The 27,836-nt window shown below is 41.6% G+C and overlaps 1 protein-coding gene across 12 annotated transcripts in view; it reads left to right on the top strand.

Moving 5' to 3' along the window:
- The window catches only part of HNRNPM (heterogeneous nuclear ribonucleoprotein M), a 38,510-nt gene that overhangs the window by 7,965 nt on the left and 2,709 nt on the right, over positions 1–27,836 (top strand). Inside the window, exons 2-15 of one of the 12 annotated variants that reach the window (XM_006206318.3) lie at positions 1,129–1,298; positions 8,346–8,398; positions 9,302–9,309; positions 9,395–9,488; positions 10,543–10,581; positions 10,699–10,734; positions 11,404–11,557; positions 12,379–12,428; positions 13,380–13,440; positions 15,833–15,934; positions 17,372–17,416; positions 17,867–17,944; positions 24,816–24,869; positions 26,848–27,650. In XM_006206318.3, the coding sequence (XP_006206380.1) occupies positions 1,129–1,298; positions 8,346–8,398; positions 9,302–9,309; positions 9,395–9,488; positions 10,543–10,581; positions 10,699–10,734; positions 11,404–11,557; positions 12,379–12,428; positions 13,380–13,440; positions 15,833–15,934; positions 17,372–17,416; positions 17,867–17,944; positions 24,816–24,869; positions 26,848–27,650 (1,747 nt within the window). Of the gene's footprint in view, positions 1–1,128; positions 1,299–8,345; positions 8,399–9,301; positions 9,310–9,345; positions 9,489–10,542; positions 10,735–11,403; positions 11,558–12,378; positions 12,429–13,379; positions 13,441–15,832; positions 15,935–17,371; positions 17,417–17,866; positions 17,945–21,292; positions 21,392–24,815; positions 24,870–26,847; positions 27,651–27,836 lie in introns of those variants that run through there. The other 11 variants (XM_006206317.4, XM_072947778.1, XM_031689848.2 and 8 more) reach the window with 11 other exon arrangements.

Here is a 27,836-nt window from a genome sequence, read left to right as displayed (position 1 = left end):
GAAGCACCATGCCAAAAAAGCATCCAACCTTTGCCAACGGTGAAATTGTTTGCGTGCTGTCTTTCTTCTACCAGGTTGCTTAGACGTGGGGTTTCCTAGCCTCAAAGTAAGAGGGTTGAGTAGAGAATGGTTTCTTTCCCTTAAAAATCTTTTTTAATTGTGGTAAAATATATGTAAAGTTTGCCATCTTAATTATTTTAAGTGTACAGTTTCGTGTCAGTTGGTACAATGTTGTAGACTATACCAGTAGCTGCTCTTCATTTGCAGAACTTTTTTTATCATCCCAAACTCTGTAGCCATTAAAATAGTGACGCCCCATTCCTACCTCTCCCTAGTCCCTGGTAACTTCTTTTTTTTCTCTGTTTGGCTTATTTCACTTAGCATAATGTTTTCAAAGTTCATCTGTGTTGCAGCATGTATCAGCACTTCATTCCTCTTTATGGCTGTAACCCATTTTATGGATCTATCACATTTTATTTATCCCATTCATCTGTTGGTGGATACGTGGGATGTTTTCACCTTCTGTTATTGTGAATAATGCTGCTAATGATGTACCAGTACCTGAGTCCTCCTTTTCAGTTCTGTACTCTAAGAGTGGAAATGCTGGGTCCTATGTTAACTAAATGTTTTTAACTTTTTGGACAGTTCCCAAACTGTTTTCTATAGCACCTGCACTATTTTACATTCCCACTTAAAACTTTTTTTTGCCCCCACCACAAAAAACACTTTTATTTGTAAAGCTATAATTCATTGGACCTATGTGAACCACCTCATTTCTGTTCCATGAAATCTTGTAAATCTTCCCTTCTTTTTTCCTGTTTCTGTCTTAGAAAGCACCTTGGGCCGGGAGTTGGTCTCTCCCACCTCTGTTGCAGCCCCACAGAAGTGTGCGAAGGCCTAGGAGAGCGCACTTGTCTTGAGAGTGGTTTTTTTGATAGTTGAGTATTAAGGAGTGCACTGCTGCAATTTTCTGCTCTATGGACCACATTAATTTGAGTGTCTCAAATCAAAATCAGTATTAGTCTTGTGTTGTATGGAACTTTGTAGGATTGTAAACCTGGCAGATCAAATACTGTCTTTGATACTGTGCTAACATGGACATTTTTTCTCTCTTTCTTTTGAATTCAGTGAAGGAGAACGACCTGCTCAGAATGAGAAGAGGAAGGAGAAAAACATAAAAAGAGGAGGCAATCGCTTTGAGCCATATGCCAATCCAACTAAAAGATACAGAGCCTTCATTACAAACATACCTTTTGATGTGAAATGGCAGTCACTTAAAGACCTGGTTAAAGAAAAAGGTAATGGTACTAGTGGTTGAGCAGGGTCAGAAGGTTGGTGTGTCATCTTCTCTGTGGCGAATTCCTTGGTTATTTTTTGTCTGTGGAAGCTGTTCTGGGTAGAGCATGTGTTCTCTCCAGGCTTGAGAGTTAAGTGCCCACCCCTTCCCCACCTTTTTTTTTTTTTTTTTTTGGTGATCATGCACTTGTGTGTCAAATAGGGTGGTTTGTATGGTCCCTTGGTCTACGAATGATTTTACTGGCTTAACATGGCGAATAGGGCTTCGATTAACCTTGAGGGGATCCTCTTGGTGTTAAGGAAATTTTTGAATTCTTCATATTAGGTGGGAGAAGTTTTTCCTTTTTTTTAAAAAAAAAATTCTGGCGGGAAGGTAGTTTAAATTGTGAATGTCTTCCTGGGATCAAAATTTGGTAGCTGCAAAGTGCTGTTCAGATTCTAAATTATAAAGCCTTTTCTTGTATTTAAACTGTTAGGCTTCCCCATCCCTCACCTTGGGGAGAAACAGTAGATTGGCAATTGGATAGCTCAAAAAAGGCATCTGCTCTGTAGTTCAGTGCCTTCAGGTGCACATCAGTCTCAGGCTAGGTGTCTGATTTCTGGCCTAGGGCAGAGGAAGCAACTGAAGCTCTGCTGCCACCAGGAGGTCCTAGGAGATTGGTTGCCCCCATGGGTCCTCTTCCTCACTCTCCTGTACACACCACATATGTCTTCTTTCCATACTCTTGTTCTGCTTCTTTTGTCTTCCTTTCTTTTCTGATTCTTGGCCCTGCTGGTGGCACTGAGGGCTAAAGAGATTGCTCAGCCCTGGTTTAGACAAAACTATTGATAGAGAGGACACTTTGTCTAATGCTTTGAGGTCTTCCCTCAATCCTGCCCCAAAGGGAAACCTAGAATCAAATTATCCTTAAATGGAGTCTTTTTGAAGGACTGAAAGGTATTGGTTTTCTGGAGCATTCATAACGAAAAGAGGTTCGAGCTTCATTTGTCAAATGATTGACATTTCAGTGACAGATGTCACTTGGATAGGCCATTTTGGTATGTGTATTGGTATTCTCAGCATTGGGGTTTGAAATAATAAGTGGCCCACTGCCATCATTGTCCCATCACTTAATACTGCCATGCCATGCCGGAAGCACTAGGCACCGTGAACCTCTCTGTACAGTCATGTAGGCCGCTCCCATGCAGTAATTCTCCAGATAAAATGGATGGAAAAACGTTTTGGTGTGAGATTTGTTTTCCTGCCTTGATCAGCCAAATCATTCCTGCCAATGCTCCTAGGGCAAGAGTGAAGTTTCTTCTTTTTGTCTGAAGGGCGTGTCATGTGGCATCCCAGATGCAGTGTTCTTGGTTTTTGGGACTGCTGCTTCAATAAAGCTTAGAATTTCTGTACAGTCCAGTTGGGTCTCATTCGAATTAGTTTTTGGAATAACCCCCAAATTTGTGTTCTCGTGATTTAGTTGAACTGCTGAATTGATACTTCCATTGATAATAAGGTATAGTAGTTCCAAGAACCAGGAATGTGGCTTTGAAAATGCAATTGTTAGAATTTTGTAAGAGATTGCAGGCCAAATTATTTTTTCATTTTTAGGAGTGTGTGAACCAGTTTTGGGGCATGATGGATAAAGTAGGTGACATTTTTACTGCTTTACCATTCAGTAATTCAGTTTTGGAAGCCTTAAAGCTGGTAGCAGCAGCCATGACGGTTCTGGATGTAGAAGCAGTTCACCTCAATTTCCTACTTTGCACTGTATTAAGTGTGGAGCCAGCCTGGTGGTTTATTTGGATACTTCCAAACTGGTTCTCATATTCCCCTGGCATACTGCTATGAATGCCCTGGCTCAGCCCTTTCAGTGTATTTTTGGTGGTGTAATTTAGAATTACAGGTGTGCAGTAAATCTGTTATTTTTAACAAACCGTAAGATGTTCTTGTTTAGAGCTCCCCTGTACAGGTTAAATTACTTTTCTTTTTAATTAAATTATTAGCAGTATTGGATTGTGGATAAAAGGATTCATAAGAGAAAGGTAATCGTTTTATGGTAATGCTTATGTTCAGTATGCGAAGTCTAAAGAAATTTGTTTACATACGTATGCTTTCTTTAAAATGTTCTTATTTTCATTATGAGGTTTTTAAAAACATTTAATTTGTGGCTTGGTATACCAAAAATATGTTTAAATGGTTATTTGTTATCTGAAATATTTACTTGAAATCTGTTGCAAATAAGTTTTAAGGTTTTTGAAGACTTGTTATTGCACAGGAAAAAAAAAGTTGCAGGTAGAGGCACTTACACTCTAAAAGTACTAGTCTCAAAATAATCTCTCAAGTGGGCAAACCACAGAGATTTGGGCTATCATAAGCCAACTGCTCTATATCAGTTTGCATTTTAAGAGTCTATCCCTGATGAAATCATTTCCTGCTGTTTCAGGAAACTAGTGGAACAAGAGCTAGAATTAGTTGTCCTTGGCTTAAAGATCTGAAAAATGCTCTGTCATTGCAGCACTGCCTATAATTACTGCCTCTCAGACCTCAAGTAGTAGCTTTGAGATGGCAAGACAAGAGCTTTTTTCTAAGGACAGTCATACCTGAGATGGCCTCTGTAATTCCTGATCTTTTCCCCCTCCTTGAACACCAAGTGTAAATATTCTCCAGCTTTGATTTTAACTGCGTTCTAGGAGATCCTAATAATAATGCATATATTGATATGAACAGGCCCACTTAACGCCTTTTCCCCTGGATGGGATCACAAAACTTGTTTGGTGGCACTGTCAGGAAATCAGCATTGCTGATTTTAAAAAGAAAAGGTACTGAGAGCTTTGTTTTGTTTTTAGTCAGGTTGCTCCCCACAACCCCCATCAAATTATTTAGGGACATGGATTAAACAGCCCATAGAATTGAGTTTTCTTTCCCTGAGCTTTCAGCTTCCTGCCAAGTGCCATGATGGAATAAAGGAAAGATTTCTATTGTCCTTCCTTTTGACCATGCTTATTTTTAACGGAGCTATTACATGAAACAAATGACTGATGTGAACACTGAAGAGTTGCCAGATTTGGGGGAAAAAAATGGGAGCCAGTATGATAGGAAATTTGAATTGGAGATTGCCAAACCAAGTTAGAAAGTGATTTACAATCTCACAGCTACCTGATTCATCACTTGAACAGATACTGAGATACACATCTCAGAGCGTTTGACCATGAGGTCTAGATGAAAAATTAAGACTTCTTTGAGCAAAAGGTGTGATCTTGGGACTTCTAAACTTAAATAGTGTTGTGTCACGTTACCGAGAAGTCCTTCGTGGATGAAGAAAGCTCATCATTGGGCTGTTTGTTCTCCTGGCCTAACCAGGGAGCCAGCAGCATCAAGGTGGGGCAGCTGCAGCCAAGGTAGGACTGAGCTGCAGGAGCAGTGAGTAAACATGGAGCACAGTTTGAGGAAGAAAGGAAATCAGTGCTGTAGTTTATGCTCAGTCAATCCCAAGTTTAGTTAGCAGCAGTCAGTTAACTTGTGTAAGCAAAGATTTCTTAAGCACTTAATCCTTTTGTTTTTATTGAATGCATCACTTTAAGTAGATTTCTAATTACACCTGACAGAAAACTGAGGCCCAGAGGGCAAGTATAGTCCAGTAGAAAGTCTGCATTGGCTCTTGGAGATAATCTGTATTGTTAGCCTGTCGAACAGAACTATTTCAGTTTAAGTAAAACTCTACCCAGTCTGTTTGGGTTCCTTCATATTATCCTTTGTTGGATATCCAGCCTGCATTTTGGAAAGGCCTGTTAATGCTAAAGCATTCATACCTGTGGGTACCTGGGTTGAACCTTAACAGCACAGCCTGCCTGGCTTGTTGGTTTTTGGCTGAGTTAGGGAGGGATTGTTCTTTCGCTGTTGTCATAGAATTAGGAGCAAGGAAGTGCTTAATAATTTTCTAACTTCTTCATATTTTGTGGTATTTCAAGTCATCCATATATTAAAGAAACTTTCGAAATTAAAGTATGCATATTCTATGCACCCCTCCATTTAAAGTGGCTACCTGAGAATTGACTCTTAGGAAGTGAAAATGTTTGATAACATACCCTGCTTTTGAGTGCCCCCCTCCCAATTTTAAATTATAGGCCTTTTCAAATATGAATTCTCTACAGTGAAGCATTGGCTCCTGTACTTTATTTTCTTGTAGTTCATTTCAGACTGGAGCAGTAAATGACAACACAGAAATAAATACTCCTTGTGATATACGTATGTGCAGGAGTGTTCAGTTAGCAGTTGCAAGGGACTACCTGAATTCTTTTTGGGTTGCTCATCATCTTATACTCATGATGTGTTTTATTCTTGAAATAACATTTTTAATAATCCACCTAAAATGTTAGTTAATAATGATCTCTTGGAGCATTTTAAAATAAAGGTAGGTGATAACATTTGGTGTTAGATTTTTCAAAGTCTTTTTTTATTTAGATATTTTGCTGTTTGAAGCTGCAGTAGAATTTGTCTTAGCAGCCTACTCTTGAGATTCCATGGATTCCATCCATGTTCAGGAAGGGAGGGGTGCAGCATTATTTTTCATTAATACCTGCAAATTCCATGTCTGGGAGACTATCACTGTTGCCAATTATTAACGGCCTCTCAGTCCTGATTGATCTACTCAGGTGATTTGCTCTTTTAAACTATTTCACTGAATGTGACCAGACTGTGCATAGTTGGCAAATTTTGCCTTCAAAGTTTTATTGATAGTTGTACTGACTATACTAAACAAGTCTTTGCTTTAATAATGTAGAACTAAAAGAGAAATGGTCGTTTAAAGGTTTATTACTATTAATCTGCCTGTAGGGAAGTAGGGATTGGCAACTGTTGCGGATCCTGTAACAGTGATTTGCTTACATTTCGGAATTGATGCGGTCTCTCAGGGTAGAGATGAGAAATGTATGAGGAGCATGGTTGTTATTGATAATAGATAAGGGCCAGCACTACTCATGGTGGAGCCACAATGCCTGCCTAATTTGTGGCTTAACTGATAGGAAGGAGGTGCTTTTTTTTAATGTGAAATAAGTCCTAATTTCTAAACCTTGCTTTTTGTTAAAATGATTATGAACATGGAAAAGAAGAAAAGTTTGGTTTGGACTTGCTTGGTTTCTAGGTTGCAGTGACAGCTTTTTGATAATCTGTGTCTTTATGGGCACAAACTGGAAACTTCTCAAATGCAACAGTATTTGAAATCTGACAATATAGTTACAGCTGTCCGAGTTAGATATTGTGACTCTTACTTATTTTTAATGTTATCAGGTGGTAGTCACAGCTCACAGGAAATAAACCTGGAGTCTTTTCACTTTGTTGACACTATTTGGCATTTTCTTCAACTTGGAGACCAGGGCTCTTGATCCTCAAATGGCTGCTGCTGTTGAAATAAATGGCTTTTAACGTGGCCTCGGGGATGACCACAACTTTTTGGGAATTGCTTTCCTTTTGTAAGGATGTACAAGGCTTTGTGTGACTGTCCCTCGGCTGTGGTCGTTTTTCAGTTGTTCATACTCCAAAAGTTAAAGTATATGAGTGCCTCCTATTTCCTTTCTTCATTTCTTTGCACTTGATTCTTTCTCCTTTCTGTTTTGTGCAAAGTGCTGGTTTGGTGCTGTAATATTTCAGGAAAGGATGAGGAAGGTGAGGCTATAGACTTAAACTTTGAACACTTGGCCTTCTTGCTGTGCAAATATATTACTAATAAATAAACCCTTCAAATTATAAAAAAACTTATTTTACATTTCATTCTCTCCTTGGTATGTTAATTTTAAAATCCTCAGCATAATTTTAATACCTTTTGAACAGAGGAGTTAGACTAGGCAGGATTGGAGGCCATTAAGAGGGTTATTTTTACCCTTCTACTGCTAAACCAAATTGAAAACTGAATAGAAGGCTTTACAATCATAAAAATTTTTTTTTTCCTTTTTTTGAGGTATTTCTTAGAACAAAAGCCCTTTCTTGACTTTGGAGAGTCTGCTTAGATACTGTTTTCTCCAAGCTAACACTTTTAAATTTCTGGGTTTTTTAGGTGTGTGTGTGTTTGCCATCTTCAAGTTCAGCAGCCATTTTGGTGGTTGTCTTGATGGGTTCTAACATCTGGTCATGGTGGTCATGAATTGGCAATCCAAACCTTAAGGAAAATCTGTGGAATCTTTTGAAATGCTTTTTTTTTTTTCCCCTTTGTGTAGATTAGAATCTTGTGAGTCTGTTTAGCTGTTAAGATGCAAACTGAGCTCGAAATTTGCATTTATCTTTGTCCTTTAATGGGGAGGCTGAGAGAGCAGCAAAAATAAAGCCTGACTTAATTCACTGAAGAGAATCCAGATGCTGCTCTGGTTTTGTGATTGGATATTCAAACATCCTACTTCTGACAATTGTGAGCCTAGCTCTGTGTGCAAGACCAGCTACAGAATTTGTGGGGGCACAGTGCAAGATGAAAACATGGGGCCCCTTATTTAAAAATTACTAAGAATTTCAAGAGAGCGACAGAGCATTAAACCAAGTGCATGACTGTCAGTGCAGGGCCCCATGCGATTGGATGGGTTGCACACCCATGTAGCTGGCCATGCTGTGTGTGCGCGCGCCTTTGAGCATATACATATACACAGCTTTGTATTTAGCACTTGAGCTCAGTTCAGTGGCGTTGCAATTTGTGTGCTGTTTACCTGCTTTCAGTGGTAAGACTGTATGTGTAAAACTGTTTTCCTCCCTTCCCCAAAAAAGTGAATAACGCAGACTTTCCTGTAGATTTGGATTGCCTCTAGTCATGAATGAGTATTTCAGACAGGGAAATTGATATGGAAATCTGTGGAAATAGCTTGTTTGCGGCGGGAGGAAAAATCAAGGACATATTGTTAACGAGTTTCACCTACTTTTACTGCACACCTGTAATGCCTAGTTTGGTGGTTTAGAGAATATGGAGTGTTTCTGGGCTTTCTTATAAGGCAGAGGCTCCATACAAGGTTGCTGATGATTGTTCTAAATTCCCATTGTTTTCTTGGCTTTTCTCCCTTGGTTTATGTGTCGTCTGGAAACTGATTTGTAGTTGGTGAGGTAACATACGTGGAGCTCTTAATGGACGCTGAAGGAAAGTCAAGGGTAAGTGTCTGAGAGAATTTCTTCTGTGGATTTACTACATGAAAAATGTAATTGTATGGTGGCGTGGAATCGAATGAAATCAGGAAGGCAGTGAGTGCTCATGTTATAGTAGCTATGTTTGACTTTGCCAAACATTCGAGTTGGGTGGGAGGGGATTTGCAAACAGGAGTCCCGCTTTTCCAAATGGCTGCCCAAAGAGCTTTTTGGTATTCTGTTTGGATGCCCAATTTGGATTACTGGGGACCAATAGCAGCATTGTCTCTTTGTTAACAGAGGAATTGGCTGTGTGTGAATTATGCATGGAATTTTAGCGGTGGTATATTAATGTAAAACGTGTGTTCTTGTCTAGAAAATGTTACTTTTGGTTGTTTGCTGAATTTGAAAGTTGTGTGAACCAAAGATTCTGAAAAGTTGCCTTTGTGCCAGTAAATTGTAAAACAAATACTAAAACTTGAACGTTTAAAATTGGCCTAGTTTAAAGAGAAAATTAACTATTTTCTGTCGTGCAATAGATGGCTTAGAATAATCAAAAGGATGAGGTTAATTTATGGAAGGGATGGATTTAGGAGGAGTATGATAAGGAATTGATTGAGTACAGAGGGAAGCAGATCTAAAGTTTGTGTGATTTCTTGGAGAACCTGAATTTAGGTCTGCTCATTATAACTTCAGCTATAGTGCAATGCTGGTAATGTGAAGGAAAAGGAGATAATAAGGAGCTGAGCTTTTAATGAGGACGGCTAGGCAAGACACTTCTGTCAGCTTCCCCTTAGAAGGGTTAATTTAAATACTGTTACATAAATCATATTTTTAATTTATAACTGCCATCGAAATTCACTATTTTCTTCTTTTCTTTTTTCCCCCCATTTCCTTGCTCTTCTGACTGGTCTGTGGCTTCTTCCAAAGGGATGTGCGTAAGTATTGTCTAGTTACTTATTGGCAATTGAGCCTTTTGAGTTGTAGGACTGGTTTCACTCATTTCCTTTTGACTCTTCATAGTGTTGTTGAATTCAAGATGGAAGAGAGCATGAAAAAAGCTGCTGAAGTTCTAAACAAGCATAGTCTGAGTGGAAGACCACTGAAAGTCAAAGAAGTAAGCTCATGAAACACTGTGGATACCATTTGTAATTGTCGAGTTGTCCCTGTTTGGAATTAGGGAAAGATGGAAATAGTCCTTGATGACATTTTGTGGAGCAGAACAATCTGGTCATTAACAAAGAGGGTCATTATTCCTGTGAGTCCTTCGGGATGGTGGATGAGCACATCCTGAGCCACTGCTGACTGTCTTCCTGAATCTGTGATTTGTCGTAGGCCAGCCTGCTGTGGTTTTCTCAGGGGCATTCCAACTGAGCACCCCCCACTCCTTTTTTTTTTTTTTAAATATTCTACATCTGCAGTTTTACTCAGTCTGAACCCTATTCTTAGCCCATGTGTTTTCTGTTTTAAAGTGAGTTTAAATCCTCTTACTGAATCCAAGTCTGATATCTTTTCTCCCTTGAGGGAAGAGGGAGGTTTTTAAGTTCAATCCTTGTCTTATTACTTCTTCTTGGAGGTAGGTCAGTGTAGGCAGAGCTCAGAGAGGAAAGTGTGATAGGGCTTAAGGTCTCTTGTATGTTGAAGGTGACATGCAGAATGGCAGAGTTCAAGAATAATGTCAATACCAGAGATCACAGACCTTTCCAGACTTTACACGAGTCAAATGCCCGAATACTTGAAGGCTACAGTACCTTGGTGGTCTAGAGCTGTGTTTTCATACTTTTGGGAAAATCACTGATATGGTTTGCAGAAGTTGTAAAACCTCATTGAATTAGTAAGATTCAACTATACCAAGCCTCTGAAGATGTTATTTCAATCTGGAAGTTCTATATTATGTCAATGAATCATGTCACCCGCTGACCCATCTTTTTTGTTTGTTTTTTACTTAGTTCAGCTGAGGGCTAAATTTTATACCCTTTATTTGTTGTTCTTTTGCTGGAATTGTTCCTGCCTGGTGGTTTAGTTCATTTGAATTTCTTGTTACAGATTTTGAGAAATGCTTTCCAAACAGCCTCTCAATCTCTGAAGTTTTGGGAATATCACTTGCTGTGCAGGCATGGTTTTATTTGTCACTGGGTCAGTTAAATATAATCCTTCTGTGCTTATTTTAGGATCCTGATGGTGAACATGCCAGGAGAGCAATGCAAAAGGTGATGGCTACGACTGGTGGGATGGGTATGGGACCAGGTGGCCCAGGAATGATTAATATCCCACCCAGTATCCTAAATAATCCTAACATCCCAAATGAGATTATCCATGCATTACAGGCTGGAAGACTTGGAAGCACAGTATTTGTAGCAAATGTAAGTAAATGGAAACTTTGTTTCATAAAGTTTGATTTTCTTCTTTAGGTGATCTTTTCAATGTGTTAAAGTAGTTCTGACATTTGAGAAGAAAAACTTAGAAGAGGGTTATGTTATCTTCTTGATCTGTTTAAAAAAAATTCAGCCTTGGGGTTGAGCTTTGTCCCCTAATGAGCACTGCAGTCCTGAGTCACAGGCTTGATTATGGTCTTACTGGGGCCATGTTTACTGGTGTTTACAAAAGTAGGTGCAGGGTAAAGTGTGTGAGCAGAGAACTGTATACTGTCATTACCTTCTTTTCATTGTGTTTGGGTGAATGGCAGTAATACCTTTGTCATTCGCAAAGGGAAATAGTTTTTAAAAGAAGGTGGGTTGGGAAGGATAATGGTAAATCTTAGCTGGGGAATGAAATTTTAGTGTTTATGAAATAAGCATAAATTTGAGAAGTCTGAGGTGATGTAAATTGTTCTTTCAGAGAAGAGACAGTAAATAGTACTTAAGGCCAGATTTCATATTCCTATTTGAAAAATTATGCTGCACTCAGTGTATTTTGGTGACATACTATTTTCTAGTGCTTATTTTCCAATCAGATCATGTCATATTAATGTGGTAAAAATGTTTTTCATAAGATACCTACAATGAGATTTTCCTCCGCTTTCTCTTAATTAGCTGGATTATAAAGTTGGCTGGAAGAAACTGAAGGAAGTTTTTAGTATGGCTGGTGTGGTGGTCCGAGCAGACATTCTTGAGGATAAAGATGGAAAAAGTCGTGGAATAGGCACTGTTACTTTTGAACAGTCCATTGAAGCTGTACAAGCTATATGTATCCTTTTGTGGGAATTCAACTCTGGTGAATTTAGTTTGATCTAAATATTGTATCAGTAATACAGGTTTGTTGGGGGAAGTGGTTATTTTGTGTACTAGTAGTTTGGTAGTTCCTGTGTGACTGGAGAGGATGCATTACTGTGAAACTTAACTAAGGGAATAAAATACTATATAGATAGAGGGATGATTAGAAAACAGGCACGTGTCCATGAGTGATCTTTTCCAGTGTTAACTTTTTAGAGGAGTCTAGTTTGAAGGGGGAAGTCCAAAAAATGTGCCGCTGGAGAGAAATTTAGTTGTTTTTTAAATGTAAGTCCTTACAGTGCCTTATCTCTCCAGTGGATTGGTAATCTGGAAGAAGCATTTCTGTTTGATCCTCAAGTTACATCTTTGTAGTTACATTGGGAATACCACTCATAAACATTGTCACTAAACTCAGACAAGATTGTCACTGAGTATCTTTCCCAGAAAACATGGCATTTCAAAAAATGATGGAATACCTGGCTTATTGGACACATAGAAAAAACTGATGTCAGTGCTTTTAGAGGAACATGGTTTGGTGAGAGGCGTAAGCTTTAATGAATGAAGAAGCTCCACACTTAAGGAGTAAGCTGAGGTTTACTTCTTCTTTCCCCCTTTGAACATTATTGTTCCTTTTATGTTTAAACTGTAGAAATAAACACTTGAAAATATAAAGAAGAATCAAAAATTATTCACATTCAGCACTTGGAGGGACTGTGGTAGCAGTTGGATTTCTTAGGTATTTCCTGCTGTGTGTGTTTTTAGAATTGCAAAAAATTGCCTTAATTCTAATACCAGCTATGTTTAATGGGCAACTGCTATTTGACAGACCAATGCATGTGAAAATGGTAAGTTAATAGGATCTCTTTATAACATACTTAAGTCTAACAAAAACATGGAGTTATTAAGAGTGTATACATAGCCACTATACTGTATTTGTGGATCAGTTCAAGTTAAAGAGTGCAGTATGTTGAGCAAATTTGACAGAAATAAGTTTTTGCTTATGCAGCTCTTTAGATATTTTTTCCTTTGCACAGTTGTTGGTGTGTTCAGGAGATCTGTTATTGACATAGTCAGGAGGTAACTTGAATAGCCTGGTTGAGCAAGTGATCAGTTTCAGAGAGTAATTATATACATAGGTTTCCAATTTTCAAAGTATTACAGTATGTTTAGTTAGCATCGTATCTGTTGTGAATGTAATTAAGTCTGATTCAGAAAGCCTTTTTAAATTTTTTTAGGGGGGAGATAGGTTTATTTATTTATTTTTAGAGGAGGTACTGGGGGTTGAATCTAGGACCTTATGCTAAGCATGCACTACCCTCCCACCCCAGAAAGCCTTTAAAGTTCTGTTGAGGCACTTCAGTGTAAACATTAGGCCTGCTGTGACTGTTCCTGAGATAATAGTGAATACAAGCATGACTGGAACATGCTGAGGGCAATCAAGTTAGGACTCAAAATCAGGAAAAAAAAATAGAACTATAAAGGAATTCTTTAGTTTCTTTAAACATTCAGTTTAGTTTTTTGAATAGATACTTGATTCACGTGATTCGAAAATCAAAAAGCATGAAAAATTGAGTGTGAGAGTCTTGCTTTTACTTTGTGCTCAGGTCTTTTATCTTTCCCGCTTTACACGAAAGGTAGCAACTCTCCCATATTTCTTTTTATACTTGGATGTTATTCCGTGGCATGGGTGTATCATAATTTATCTAAGCAGTCCTCTGTTGATGAGAATTGTTTCCATCTTTTGCTGTTGTTAACAGTGCTGCAGGGAAGACAGATTTATTTACTTTCTCTTTCAGGATGAGAGGGCCTTACCAAAAGGAGATTTTTTCCCTCCTGAGCGTCCACAGCAACTTCCCCGTAAGTATCTCAATTATTATAGCTGAGATTCTGAATTTGATTTATATTAACCAGAAAACTACAATTACCTTTGAACTTGTGCCATGTCATTCTGCACTTACCTTGACTATTCTTGAGTAAAACATTCAAAAGATTTTTTCTTCTTTTTTTTCTATAGATTTTTCTTTGTGAAAAATAAGCAGAGATTTACAACTTAGGAAGGATTGTTAGCATTACCGTGTGGTGAGGCAGGCTGCCCAGGACGTAGAGGATGTATTTGGGCATTTTTCAAAGTGCAGGGAAGGAAGAAGCAGAAACTGAAGGGAATTAAAGGCAGGCTGCACTTGGGTTCAAAAGAGATCGATTATTACCACATGGCTCAGCGGTTCCACTCCTAGGTATATAAGAGAGCTAAAAACTTAATCCACACAGAAACTTTTACACAGTGTTCATGGCAGTATGATTTCAGCTGATGAATAGGTAAATAAAATGTGGTTAATCCATACAATGGAATATTATTCAGCCATAAAAAGGAATGAAGTACTGATACATGCTACTGCATGGATAAACCTTGATTCCATCTATAGGACATGTCTAGAATAGGCGAATCTATAGACAGAAAATAGATTGGTGGTTGCCAGGGGCTGGAGAGAGGGGTAAGTGCAGAGTGACTGCTTATAGGGATGGGATTTCTTTTTGCAGTGATGAAAATGTTCTGAAACTAGATAGTGATAATGGTTGTATGACTCTGAATGTACTAAAAATCATTGAACTGTATGTACACTTTAAATGGGTGAATTTATGGTATATGAGGTACAGTGATCAGAATTTTTATATAGGGTTTTTTGCAGTATCCAGGTGAAAATCTATACTGTGACAGGGGAGGCTAGTTGATCGGTTAGCACATAGATGGAAGTGGCACGTATTAGTGAAGTACTGGGCACTCGATCTGGCAGGCCTGCAGAGGGCAGCTAAGCCTGAGTGCAGACAGCAGTGGGAGTGAGGGCCTGTTGCAACATGAGGGTTGGAAAATCAGCAGTGCAGGCAGAGCTGACCTACAGAAGGAAGATGGGAGTGCTGCTTGTGCTGTGCTAGGGAGGACTTACCTCCTGATGAGGCCATTGGGGCGGGGCTGTTAGGAGGGCCAGCCAGTGTCTCCTGTCTGGAGCAGTGACTGGAGCCTGGGGCTCAGTCGTCAGAGATTGAATTGAATGAGAGCCTAGACTAGAAGGCTAACACTAGTGCCTTGGCAATTTAGTGTTACAGAAGTATAGTAGAGACAGCTTTTGAGGGAAGGTAGGTGGCTTCCAGAGTTGGAGATGGCTTATCTGTTGAAAGTTAACAGTTACGAGAAGGACCACATTTCCTTGTCATAATCAGTGTGATTACTTGCAGTGATTGCCCAGAATCAGGGTGGTTGCCCTTGTTGACTTTGTGTTTAGAGTGGGAAGAGGTGAGGGCTGCTTGGCAGCCTTGGCTGGCTAGCACTGGGCTCCAGGGAGCCCATTATCTGTGACTTTTGGTCTCCCCAGCACATTTCAGTGGGTTGACTTCAAAGCCTTTAATGCTTTGGGGAGTAGGTAACCTTGGTGTTCGCTTGCTGCTGTTTCTGTGCAATTTAAGAACAAGGATTTTAATCAGATTAAATATTTGAGAACTGGTGTCAGGTTTTTTTAACGTTTTGTTCCCATTTAAAAAACCTGGTCTTGCTTTAAATCTCAGACTCATGGTCACCCAGAGCATTACAAGTTTGTTAAGCTATCAGGCCTTGGCTGTTTCGAGACCAGGCTGTATTCTTGCTCTCCTGTTAGTGGAGCGTGGAGTTGAGGGTGGGTTGGATATGATCCACGGGTTAGGAAGCTTTCTGAGTAGAAGATAAGTTCTTTGAATACACTAGCTTCATTGTTACTAAAACTGCCTTCAGTAGAGTCAGAGACTAGTGTGCGCCCCAGTGTGTTAGTTGGCTGGTTTATAATCTTGTTTTTTTGTGAGAAAAGTCCTCTGGGTTACCAGGTTGGGAGGTGGGGATTGTGCATATTTGTGCTGCTTGCCACTTGATGTCTTCAGTTGCTTTTTTTGATTAAACTTTTCTCAGTTCACAATTTAGGGAAACATAGGTGTTCACATTCTATTGTGAAGGTTGTTCATAGTTCTTCTCTGTAGTTTTCACATGAACTGAGCTTTAGCTGTGCTTGTTTTAGATATTTCACAAACTGTAATCTGTATTGTCATGCCTTAAGGAGTGCTCCCAAATGTACCAGTGTTGAATTGTGGTTTAGGCCCTGGGTTTGTTTGCTGGTGAGGAATAGGTGTGACAGCCACAGCACAGTAAAACAGACTCTTTTTGCCTTTGAGGGTCATGGTTTCCTAAGTAAGTGGAATCTATACTGTTGACTTTCTCTTTTCCTTTCAGATGGACTTGGTGGTATTGGCATGGGGTTAGGACCAGGAGGGCAGCCTATTGATGCCAATCATTTGAATAAAGGCATTGGAATGGGAAACATAGGGCCCGCAGGTGAGAAGTACGGTGTGCCTTGACTGGGCATTTCTGGGTCAGTTAAAGTCATTAAAGTTAATTATTGGAATAATTGGACATTAAGTAGTTCAAATGGAATGACCGTCTAATTGGGACAAAATTCCCTCTTTATCTCTGACTCATTTTGATAAAGGCAGTATTTTGTGTTTTCACTGAGTTGAATCCTTTTTTCTAAAGCCATTTATGCTTTGCATTTTATCTTCACAAGACCTTCTGAGCTGAGATACTCAGTTAAGCCTTTGAATAAAAGGAGGCAAGCTAGAGAGTTGGTCTTGCTCAAGGTCACACTTTCAGTTAGTGACAGAAACTGGAGGTCTCCTGACCGTGGAACCACAGCACTGCCAGTCTTACCCAGAGCCTCTTGGGCTCTTGCCTGGTGTTGACACGGCTTCTAGAGGTTGGGGTGTTGGTGGGTGCAGGCAGGCATGGGGAGCCACATTGCATGACAGCACAGCTGCCGTAGGCCACAGGGACACATGATGCACAGTGTTGTCTTTGCTTAAGAAGATGAGAAATAGCTAATAAATAAATGCTTATGATGTGTAGAATAAACTTCTTTTGGGTGGGGAGGTAATTAGGTTTATTTATTTGTTTGTTTTTTTCAGTGGGGGTACTGGGGATTGAACCCAGGACCTCGTGCATGCTAAGCATGTGCTATATACCACTTGAGCTATACCCTCCCCCTTAGAATAAACTTTAGGTTTCACTTTTTAGCATTTTCGTTTCTGTGCAGTGAGGCATTCATATACCATTAAGAAAGATTTCATTTTTATGACTTCAGACTTTGGTCTTTCTTCCTTGAAATTCTTTGAATTGCAAGATGGTTGCTCTCTACCCTACTACTGTCACTTCTGCATATCCCTTGTCTCCCTCCCAGTTTAAACTCTGGGGCTGACCAGAACGTGGCCCATCACCTCAGATGGCTCTACCACTCTGACCACCACACCCTCTGACTTGACACCTCAGAGGGAAGACTGGGGTTGAGGGGAGGGGAGGGAAGACATGGGGTTTTTAGGAACTGCTTTTTATTTGGAGATTTCTACCTTCAAAAGGGATTTTAAAATCCACTTATGTTCCCTAAAATAAGCTTCTAAAAGTTGCATGTTTCCTAGTCTGTACCTGATAATTATATTTTATGTTTAAAACTGTCCAACTTGGTCATTTAATGAAACGGGATGCTATAAAATTTTGAGTCACGTGGTTATTTTGTTGAAGGCTTAAATAGTTTTCTTGGAATGTAATGGTTTGATGGTTGAAATGGAAGAGCCCTCATCCTTTTTTTCTGTGACAATTGAAATACATTTGTAATCAGGGATATTTTTGTTTATTTGCTGGTTTGGAATTTCATGTGCTTTTGAAGTTCAAACGTTACTGCTTTGACATAATTTTAGTTTGCATTGACTTTTTCTTTTTAAGGAATGGGAATGGAAGGCATAGGATTTGGAATAAATAAAATGGGAGGTAAGAAATTTAAAATGAAGTACAAATGTAATTACTTTAGGTATGGTTTTCTCTCTTTTTTCCTCTTTCTTTTCTCTTAAGCCCTGCATGAAATTTTCACTTTGGTTTCCAAAAAGTTTGAGTCTAGAAATTATTTTTACCCATTGATCCTTCCAGTGGATGTTGGCTTTTGGTTCTGGCTTTCTCACTAACTAGCTCTGTGACCTTGGGCAAATCATTCCATCTCTCTGGGCCTCTCTGCTTGTTTCTTCATTGAGGGGGTTGGATTAGATCAGCTGTTTAAAGATAGTGATTTTTATACAAAGGCACTAGCATATTTTCCCCCAAAGCCCTTAAGACTGGTAAATTTCCTGGCAGAAAATGCCCTCAGTGAAACTTGTAAAAACGTTTTTTCTTTTCCTGTTCAGTCTGTCTGGTTAGACTGGTGCTAAACGTGAATGTCTCTTTCAGGCATGGAGGGACCCTTTGGTGGTGGTATGGAAAACATGGGTCGATTTGGATCTGGGATGAACATGGGCAGAATAAATGGTAAGATTCATGTTTCCTTCCTGCTTATACCTACCCTTTGCTGGCTGTTGGCTCTCAGGTGACCTTTAGGAAACAGATCCATTTTTAATAAATGATTTCTCCCTTCCACTTTTTACTGAATTCGATGTCTCTGAATTACCTTAGAAAGTTTGTGTTTTAGAAGCTAGATTTGATAGTAGGAAAGTGTTAACTTCTCTTAGTTACTGAACTCCTGAGGTTTCTTGTGTTTTGAATCTCCCCAATAATTGTCCAGTAAAATTTTAAAACTTTCCTATTGCCTCCAGCACTAATCTCCCCTGGAGTGCTGGACTGGGTGAGTTCTTGGCAGGCAAGAATTCTACCACTGAACCACCAATGCCCAGCATGGGGTGAGTTCTTGATCATCTGCTCGGATGTCTCCACGTTGTGGGCAGAGGCATTCATTTAATTTAGCATTTATACAATGCAGAATTTGGTGTACTGTTAATTTAAATCTTACAGCCCTCCAACCTCTTAACAGAAATATAGTAGTATCAATTATAATGTATTATTTCATTTAGTCCTTGCAAGAACCACGTGACATGTAGGTGCTGTTATCCCCATATCATTGAAAACTGAGGCCCGGAGTGACTTGCCTAAGGTCACGTGGCTCGTAGTGGTGGGATATGGACCCAGGCTTTCTGGCTCCAGAGCTTGGCTCTTAATCATGCTGAGATCCTGCCTCTTTTTTCTTTTTTTCCCCCTTTATATATTTATTTTTAGCGGAAATGCTGAGGATTGAACCCAGGACCTCATATATGCTAGGTGCACACCCTACCACTGAGCTATACTCTCCCCCTGATCCTGCCTTTTAGAATTGTCTACAGCATGGGTGTCAGCCCCCCTTATCGGCAGGGCTGTAGAGTGCCATGAGAAACTTGTATTTCTGAAATCCTCTGGGTGTTGGTGGTGGACTCTCTGACCCCCACCTGTGGGAATGCTACTTCATTTATACACATAAGCTTTTCTGGAATGGGGCATTTTTAAGGTTTAGGTTTAACTGTTTGCTGGTCTATAGTAGTGTGTAATGTGAAGGTGGTATAGGGCAAGCGAGAACCTTACTAAGATAGATATTAACTATCAAAATGGAAAGTAGCTATTCCTGATGAAAAAACTCCTTGTTCTAGATGATAAGATAAAGGAAAGTTCTCACTGGTAGTAAGGAGTGAAGGGGCAAAAGTCTGTTTCCAGTGTGTTCTCAGGCTTGCCTGTGGCTCACTTGTGCATGGGGTTTTAAATGAAAAGTGCGAGTTGAAGAAGTCTGGTTTGATAAAATGTTTGCTCAAGAGAGGTGAGTCATTGGAAAGGAGGTTTGGGTTGTTGCTCTGAGGAGTTCCAGGAGTTCAGGTGGTGTGATTTAGAAGCAGATGGAAGCCAGGGCAGGGGTTGTGCTGAGCCACGTGGACAAAGTCTCCGATAATCTCGTGAACGGGATGCACCTGGTACGCTTCTGAGCCTGGTGGTTAAAGGTTCAAAGTGCTGATGCTCGAGGAGAGCCACAGTGGAGGATATGTTCTTACGCTGTATTCTTAAAGATGTTTTCAAATACAGACACTCAGTATCCTTGTCTATCCTCTATAGCAGAGAACAGGGACTTTCTTACACTGGAGCTGTGTTCTGAGGTTTGAGTGGAATCAGCTCTAGAGCCTTGGATGCCCTGGGTTCAAGGAAAGTTTCAATCACTGGGAAAAAAAATTGATGAAGATGTTTCAGACTTAACTTAATGTTTAGTCAGTGATCACTGTGTGTCACATGGTCACAGGTGCCAATGACATTAGCCTGAATAGAAACCAAATTCTCAGGCCAGTAGAGATCAAATCTTGATAGAATGGATACAAAAAATTTTCAATTGAAAGATCATCAGATATCAAATGATGACTGGTTTGATGCAGTATTTGACAATGAAAATTCTCTTCCTTTTTTGTGTTGGGGGGAGTACATTGGAGTCCACACAGGGTTCCCTCTACGCTTGGATCTGCTGACAGTTGGGAAGATAAATTCTGAGGCCTTTGCCAACACATTAATGCCTGCATATGACTTCCTTATGGGGAGGGTGCCGTCTTCACGGGCTTATGATAAGGATTAAAGGAGCTCAGTAGAGCCTCCATTCATTATGGTGCCACTCTGGGATTTCTGTTCTGCCTGCCGTACACAGGCTCATGCTAATTAGATACATTTCCAGCAGATAGCCTATGAGATCCAGTTGGGTTGATTCAAACTATGACTATAAAGTCCACCATCACCAAAACCTGGTGTTCTCTTGTTAATTCATAATGCAAGCCTGCTTCCATGTTTCTAATAGACTTGTTTTTAGTTCATTGAGAATGTAGGGACTCAAGCTGCATTTTTTGTAGTTGGTGCAATAGCAGGTGTCCATTATATAGCACCTGCATACCTGATATTTCTAAGGAACAAGATTAATAAACTAGATTTTCCAAGGAGCTCAGTATGGGAGGGAGACAGTGTGTGCAGCACGTTTTAGGTCTTGCTTACATGAATGAATATACGAGGAAACAAGTAGCCAGTGATAAGTCATAAAAGGGTTTCTCAGCTGGGGCAGGGCTTTTCCCCCACAGAAGTTAAGACCTTTGTTTTTAAAAGACATTGTGAAAAATAACATACTCCTGCAGTCAGCATAGAAAAAATAGGTTGCTGAACCCCATTATGTAGATGAAACCACTCCAGTTGTCAGTGGAGAAATCATGTTCGTATGCAAGCGTCTTTCTGTATTCTGATGGCTGTGCTTGTGTATTAACACATGGGCTTTTGCGTTGTATTTAGGTTCCAGCCTTTGCATCATGCCTTACCCGGCATGTGACCTTGGTCAAGTTCCTAAGTCATTTGAACCTCAGTTTCTTTGTAAAGGGGCAGTAGTGGTGGAGGGTAATCTAGCTGTGCAGGCTGCTTGTGAGGATTCCATGAAATGATAGCACATGTAAGGTCCCGAGCAGGGCAGGGTATGTGGAAGTGCCTCCTAGGCGGTAGGTGTGACATGAGCAGGCTCTCCTGCAGCCGGCCTTTGCCTCTGCATGCACTGCAGCTCCCACACCAGGGACTGCGGTAGTGGGTGCTTGGTGAACCCGTTGTGTGACTGTGGTGTAAGGTGTAAATGAGTCCTTCTTAATGGACTAAAGGTAGGTTTCAGGGATTTATTTGAGATGACTTTCTTTTTTAAGGAATAAAGGGTGAATGATGGTTTTCTATAGAAAAACCAACCATGCTGACTTGCTGGTGGCTGTAGTATGTCTGTAACAGTTTTTTGTTTTGTTTTTTTAATGTCTGAAACAATGGTATTCCTGGAAAGGCCTTGGGTAATACTTTTTTCCACAGAGATGGAGCGTGGCATGGGTGGAGGCTTTGAGAGAGACTTTGCCAGAAAAGAGATGGGAATGTCTCGAAGCTTTGGAGAGCCCCTTGGCAGAGGAATGGGTAAGAAGGCCCCACGGGCCCCACGTTGGTGGGGTCCGCCCCCGGGGGTGCAGGCTCACTCTGATGTCAGGAGGTTCTTCTTAGGCTAAGTCAGCTGTTTTTCCTTAAGCTTTTAAAAACTTGTGTGTTTTCTAGACCTAGATAAGAACCTTTGGTCCTTGAGTTTTTTTATTGATATCAGTAGCACCATTTTTCTTTCAGATTTTTCAGGTGGCTGCTTCTTTCACATTGGTATAAGGTGTTTGCTTGCTGTGGGAGTTAAAACTGCAGCACTTAGGTGATGTGGCTCTCTAGTCGTAGAGATTTTCAAGCCCTGCTAAGTGGGCGTGCGAGTCTCCTTAGTCCAGGGCCCTGTGGTGGTCCAGGTAACAGGGGCGGTGTGGTTTGCTCATTGATGCGTGTGAAGGAGACCTCAGTGAACTAGGGGAGCTTTCTAATGCTGAAAGACCTGGAGGATTGGGCCTGTCTGATGTACAGAAGTTCTTCAGTTTTGGTTAGTTTGCAAAGCAGTTTCTCTACTTTTCCATGGATGTCTTCCCCTATTTTAAGTTCAGCTGTTTCTGAGAATCTGTCAGCTAATTTTCCATTAGTGTGGAGCAAGGAGATTGTCTATTCCTGGGCTCTGAAGCTTGTTTCTTTTAGGAGATTTAGAGCATGGGTAATTCTGCTCCCCTTCAGCCGCTTCTCGTCCTGTGCAGATCCAGGGCTAGGAGATGGTAGTCTCAAAGAGTGCTCAGCCCCTGTCTTGATAGAACCCCTTGGGCCAGGTGTGAGGATTTTAAGCTTTTTATGTCTGTCTTCTATGAGCTATGCTGTATTCTTAGAGTTTATGAAGGCCGTAGAAAAATTTGTCATTAAGAAAAATTTGTCATTAAGCTTATCAGTGAGACAGGGTTCTTAAATCTCCAAACTGTCTCCAGGAGTCCTATGTTGTTTCCTTCATGAAAATCTGGAATTAATCAGAAACTTTCTCTGAGTAGACTCTGTTGTTTGGTGGACTGATTTCATTTTTTTCCCCCCTGATCATGGTTAGGAAAGTTGAGTGATTTTTCTTGCATCTAAACTAGGTTGGTTGTGAAGATTTACTTTTTCTTTGCTCACTTGATATGACTGTAGCTTTACTCCAGATTGTTCCAGAACTTTAGAATTTGGAGATAAGTGCATAATCCTTTTGTGACTAGGCCAGATAAGTTTCTTGTTGCCATGACTGGCTTTGCTTTGTGTCTTGGAATGGTAGGGTATTTAAAAAAAAAAAATAGTTTTTTTTTTTTTTTTTTTTGGTCATTGGCTGCAAATACATTATAATTTTGGATACCTGTGGTGAGAAGAACAAAATGGCGTGTGGCTTTGCTCCCATAGGCACTTTGTTGTGCTTTTGAGCCTTGAATACTTTGCCCTGGGATGCCTCTAACCCCTGTGAGGAGATTGTCAGCCTTGTCCCAGTTCCTGTGGTGGCACAAGAGGTGGACCGGTGAGGTTACTTCCTGTGGTAACAGGAAACCCATCTTATCCTGCCCTGAACGTAGGAACAGCATCTGCAGGCCTTGCTGTCTCCTACTGCTTTGGCACCTTCTCTCTGATTGAGACTGTACTGCCTGTCTGTCCTGAGACTTCCCAGAGTGACCGTGGGCAAGAGCAAAGGGCTTTTGTTCTGCTGCTACTTGTGATCAGACCCATGTTAGTAAAAAGGTCTTTGTACCAAATAAAATCTTGAAGTCAGGTTTTCAGAGTAGTTGCCTAGATTGGTTTTTCAGATTCAGTTCTTGATTCTATTTTTTGTGTTGTTAACTTGACAGTTGAATCATTTTGGTGCTTCCTCTGCTGCCTCCCTGTTCAATGCCCGTTCTTTCCTATCAAGACACTTCTTTGTGCAAACAACTATACTTGGTGCTGCAGGGATGTAGGTGGGTATGTGGTTCTTGACCTTGAAGGACGTGGTGCAGCTGAGGAGACGATGCTGAGAGTGGCTCAGGGCAGCCCCAGAGTTCAGCACAGAGAAGTGGCCTAGTTGAGGGAGCCAGTAGAGATGTTGATTCCTGGGCCCTTGGCAGCTATATGAGAACTACACAAAGGTGATCGATCATTTTCTGTGTGTTAAGATTTGAAAAACACTGCTCTAGATGGCTGATAGAAATGTTCTGCTCAGCCCTGGATCTAGGGAGGGATGCAAGAAGATCATGCAGGAGATGCAGTGTAAGCTGGAGGGGCTGGGTGGGCTTCAGCATAGGCAGAGAGTGTGCTGGCACACAGGGCTGACAGTGTCAGGTGCAGAGGCTTGGAGAGGAGGGTGTACCAGGGACAGGAAAAACAGGTTAAAATTCTGAGTCAGAGCAGGTCTGTGAACGCTCATGAAAAAAAATTGACTTCCTATTCAAATCAGTCGTAGGTTGATTGCGAAGGCTTTTTTAGGGAATGGTTTGAGCCAAGTGTTGTTTTCAGAACTAGAACCTAAGCTTGAGTGTGCTGAGTTAGATCCCAGGTGTTACGGAAGAATAAGCCCTGTACTTGGTTGCAGGCTGGCGTCTGTTTCTTGGTGTACTGTCCCACATCCATCCTTTATTTAGCAGGTAGGTGTAGTACTAGTAGAAACAGCCTCGGGGTACGGTTTAATCTCTGTGGTCATGGTCATAATATCAGATGTACTCTGGCTGGTGTCCACATTGCTGAGCACATTTCAGGACCAGAGAGGGTGTGGGTACAAGTTTCTTCTACGTAATTAAAGACCCAGAAGAAACCTTTAAAAGCTAATGCTAATGATAGCATTAGACAAACTTCAAAGAGGTTTGTATGAAAAGCCAAGCGAGCAGCAGTGTTACCGTTCTGGATAGCTGAGAGCGTTAGGGTTTTGTTTTCCTAAGGCTTAGAACTTGGTCACCATCATACTTGCTCCTTCCAGGCAGGGCTGGCGGGTGGGTGGGCTCAGCTTGCTGTGGTCTTCCCTCGCACAGCTTGTGGATTAGGTCACATTTCCAACACTACATGCAGTTGCTGGGTTTTAGGATTTGGGCTCTAAGTGTAGCTACAGAAGTAGGTTGCCGACGGATAACCATGAGGTGTTGATTGGATCTGGATGGGTGAGTGCATGCTTCATGTGAGTACTGGGGGTCTGTATCAGCTTTAGGAAACTGCTACTGGCCCCATTCTTGCTTTGACTTTCCAAGTTCAGCTCATGGGTGCATTTCCAGAGGCCCTACCAACTGGGCCTCAGACTCTGGAGCGACACGAGACCGTAGTCATGACCCCATCATCAAGGACTCTTGCAGTTTTCCAGTGAAATGACTTGTCTGTGTGTATATTTCTCAACCCCTTCCCCTTTCCTCTTTTATTTTTTAATTAGTAGTACTCCTGCTCTGGAATCTGTAATAAAAATTTCTGTTACCATAGAGGAATTTGGCTAATTTTTTTTTCTTCCTGATTTCCTTAGAAATCCTAAGTAATGCACTGAAGAGAGGAGAGATCATTGCAAAGCAGGGAGGAGGTAGGAAACGCTTAGTTTTGATGTTTTGATCTTTAGAATAGGCTTGTATTGCTGGGGATAGTAGAGTGTAGTGGTGAAAAGCATGGGCTCTAAAATAGACTGCCTGGGGTGGGGACCCAGCTCTGCCTCTTCTAGCTGTGTGGCATTTGGCAAGTTACTGAACCCCTCTGTTTTTCACACTGTAAAATGGGGATATAATAGTACCTACCTCACAGGGTTGTTGTGCAGAGTAAATGAGTTAATAACATAAAAGAGGACCTACGTATGTACTATGTACGCATTAGCCATTGTAATTATAATGTCCATGTAATTTTGGGACTTCTTTCTAATACTATAAAATTGTAAATTCCTAAAAGTGAATATTTTACCTGATTATAAAAGTACACATTTAATCATGACAAATGTTTACTAGAATATAAACGTGTTTTCACAATAATTCAGAAAATTACAAAGAAAATAAATAACCTGAAATCTCATTGCCCAGTGATGACTGCTGTAAATATTTTGGAATATAGTCTTCCATTAATACACTTTTTTTTTTTTTTTTTTTTTGGTAATGGGTAGTTTAAATGTACTTCTTTTAGTTCGATTTTTTTTCCCCTCGTGTCTCTGAGCATCATGGCATTTCCTTGGTAACTTCACTGGCTGGAGTTGTTTTTATGGTGGGCTGATTCTAGAACTCCACAGGGGTACCGTTTCTTTCTAGTTCTCTGCTGCTTTTGGCACCTAGGATATCCATCACCCTCATTTTTGATGCTCTTGGGTATGCTACCTACCCTCTCTAGGTCTCTTACCTTTTTTATAGTTTCTGAGAAATTTCTGCTCTGAAAGTTTAATATTCTTAAAATTGTGTTCATACTTCGCCATTTGGTGTGCTGTTACTCAGCTAAAAAGCAGGCACAGAGAAGTGGCGTGACTTGTCTAAGATCTTACCTAGTTAGTTAAATCAGTTAAAGAAACTGCTGGATTTCCTCTTAAATTTGCATCTTGGCCTGGGCTGCTTGATTCAATAATGGGCTGGCTGAGGGCTCAACTGCCCATTTTTTCAGAGGCAGGTGGTGGTGAATTGAACCGTGAGAGGGACCCTTGAGCTGCTCTGCATGTGGAAAAACCTGGTGGGTGGTGGCCTTGGGGCTGGAGCCAGACCCTCCTTCAAAATTGCAAGCATCACAGGATCACTGTGCACTGCTGACCTGCCAACATGTGTCCCGCTGAACCATGGCAGTAAGAAACTGATCTCAGGCCTCTTTCAGAATCCACTCTGCAGTGCCATTGACTTTTTTTCCTCCAAAGCCAGCAAAGTAATACATAGCAAAGGCGGTGGGCAGTTTCCCTGACGGAGTAAGCTTCCTTGAAAGTGGCTGTCTGCTCATTTATACCCAAGATATTGGTGTTGGTGTTTGTTTCTGTATCTCTTCCTGATTCCATGGCTATGTACTAACTTCTCTATGCTGTGGAGGTGCTAAGGAAATGCAGCCAGAAGGTTACCAGTAAGGCATCGTAGAGAGACAGATTGAGAGAGGCTAGAGGTTGTGAGCAATCTTAATTGTCACCATATAATCCATTACATCAGGTGACCGCTTCAGTGTGGGGTTTCTGAGCCTTTATCGATGTCTGGTGGTCGGGAAGCAGAGTTTTCAGGAATTGATGCCCCTGGCTCACAAAGCTTGTCATAAGTATGAGCACTTCCAAAGTAACATGGAGAATGTTATTGACAAACTTCCTCCAGGGTGGGTTTTTTTCCTTTTTATGTTTTGTTTTGGAAATTTTAACTGTGGCACAGAAGTAGGAAGAATGATGTACTCATTCTTTAACAGTTGTCAACATTTGAGGCATGTCTAATGATAAATTATTGTGGTAATCAACTGTGGTTGAGCGTGTGAAGTGCTCAGGCCGCTGCACCCAGGTCACCCTCCTGGCATGGTGTGCACACAGATCCTCAAGTCCCTGACATCGGCCTGTTTTGTGTCTGTTTTAGGTGGAGGCGGGGGCAGTGTCCCTGGAATCGAGAGGATGGGCCCTGGCATTGACCGCATTGGGGGTGCCGGCATGGAGCGCATGGGCGCAGGCCTGGGCCACGGAATGGATCGTGTGGGCTCCGAGATTGAGCGCATGGGCCTGGTCATGGACCGCATGGGCTCAGTCGAGCGCATGGGCTCTGGCATCGAGCGCATGGGCCCACTGGGCCTTGACCACATGGCCTCCAGCATCGAGCGCATGGGCCAGACCATGGAGCGCATCGGCTCCGGTGTGGAGCGCATGGGTGCCGGCATGGGCTTTGGCCTCGAGCGTATGGCCGCACCCATTGACCGCGTGGGCCAGACCATTGAGCGCATGGGCTCTGGTGTGGAGCGTATGGGCCCTGCCATCGAGCGCATGGGCCTGAGCATGGAGCGCATGGTGCCCGCAGGCATGGGGGCAGGCCTGGAGCGCATGGGCCCCGTGATGGATCGCATGGCCACCGGCCTGGAGCGCATGGGCGCCAACAACCTGGAGCGCATGGGCCTGGAGCGAATGGGCGCCAACAGCCTGGAGCGCATGGGCCTGGAGCGCATGGGCGCCAACAGCCTGGAGCGCATGGGTCCCGCCATGGGCCCTGCCCTGGGCGCTGGCATTGAGCGCATGGGCCTGGCCATGGGTGGCGGTGGCGGTGCCAGCTTTGACCGCGCCATCGAGATGGAGCGTGGCAACTTCGGAGGAAGCTTCGCAGGTTCCTTTGGTGGAGCCGGAGGCCATGCTCCTGGGGTGGCCAGAAAGGCCTGCCAGATATTTGTGAGAAATGTAAGTGGCTCTTCAGGAACTTCTCGGTGCTGTTAACACTCAGAGGAAGGAGGGAGACCTAAAGTCAACAGGACTGAAAGGTGGCAGGTCAGAGTCAGAGGTGATGCCCTCAGAAGGAGAGCTGAGTAGGATGCAAGGCCACCTTGCCACTGGCCCCAAAGTTTGGTGTTAGGATTAGGAGGGAAT

Source organism: Vicugna pacos, chromosome 22 (assembly GCF_048564905.1).
Source record: "Vicugna pacos chromosome 22, VicPac4, whole genome shotgun sequence".
NCBI classification, from domain to species: domain Eukaryota; kingdom Metazoa; phylum Chordata; class Mammalia; order Artiodactyla; family Camelidae; genus Vicugna; species Vicugna pacos.
The sequence above is the reverse complement of the archived record's forward strand: the minus strand, read 5'-3'. Positions and strand labels throughout refer to the sequence as shown.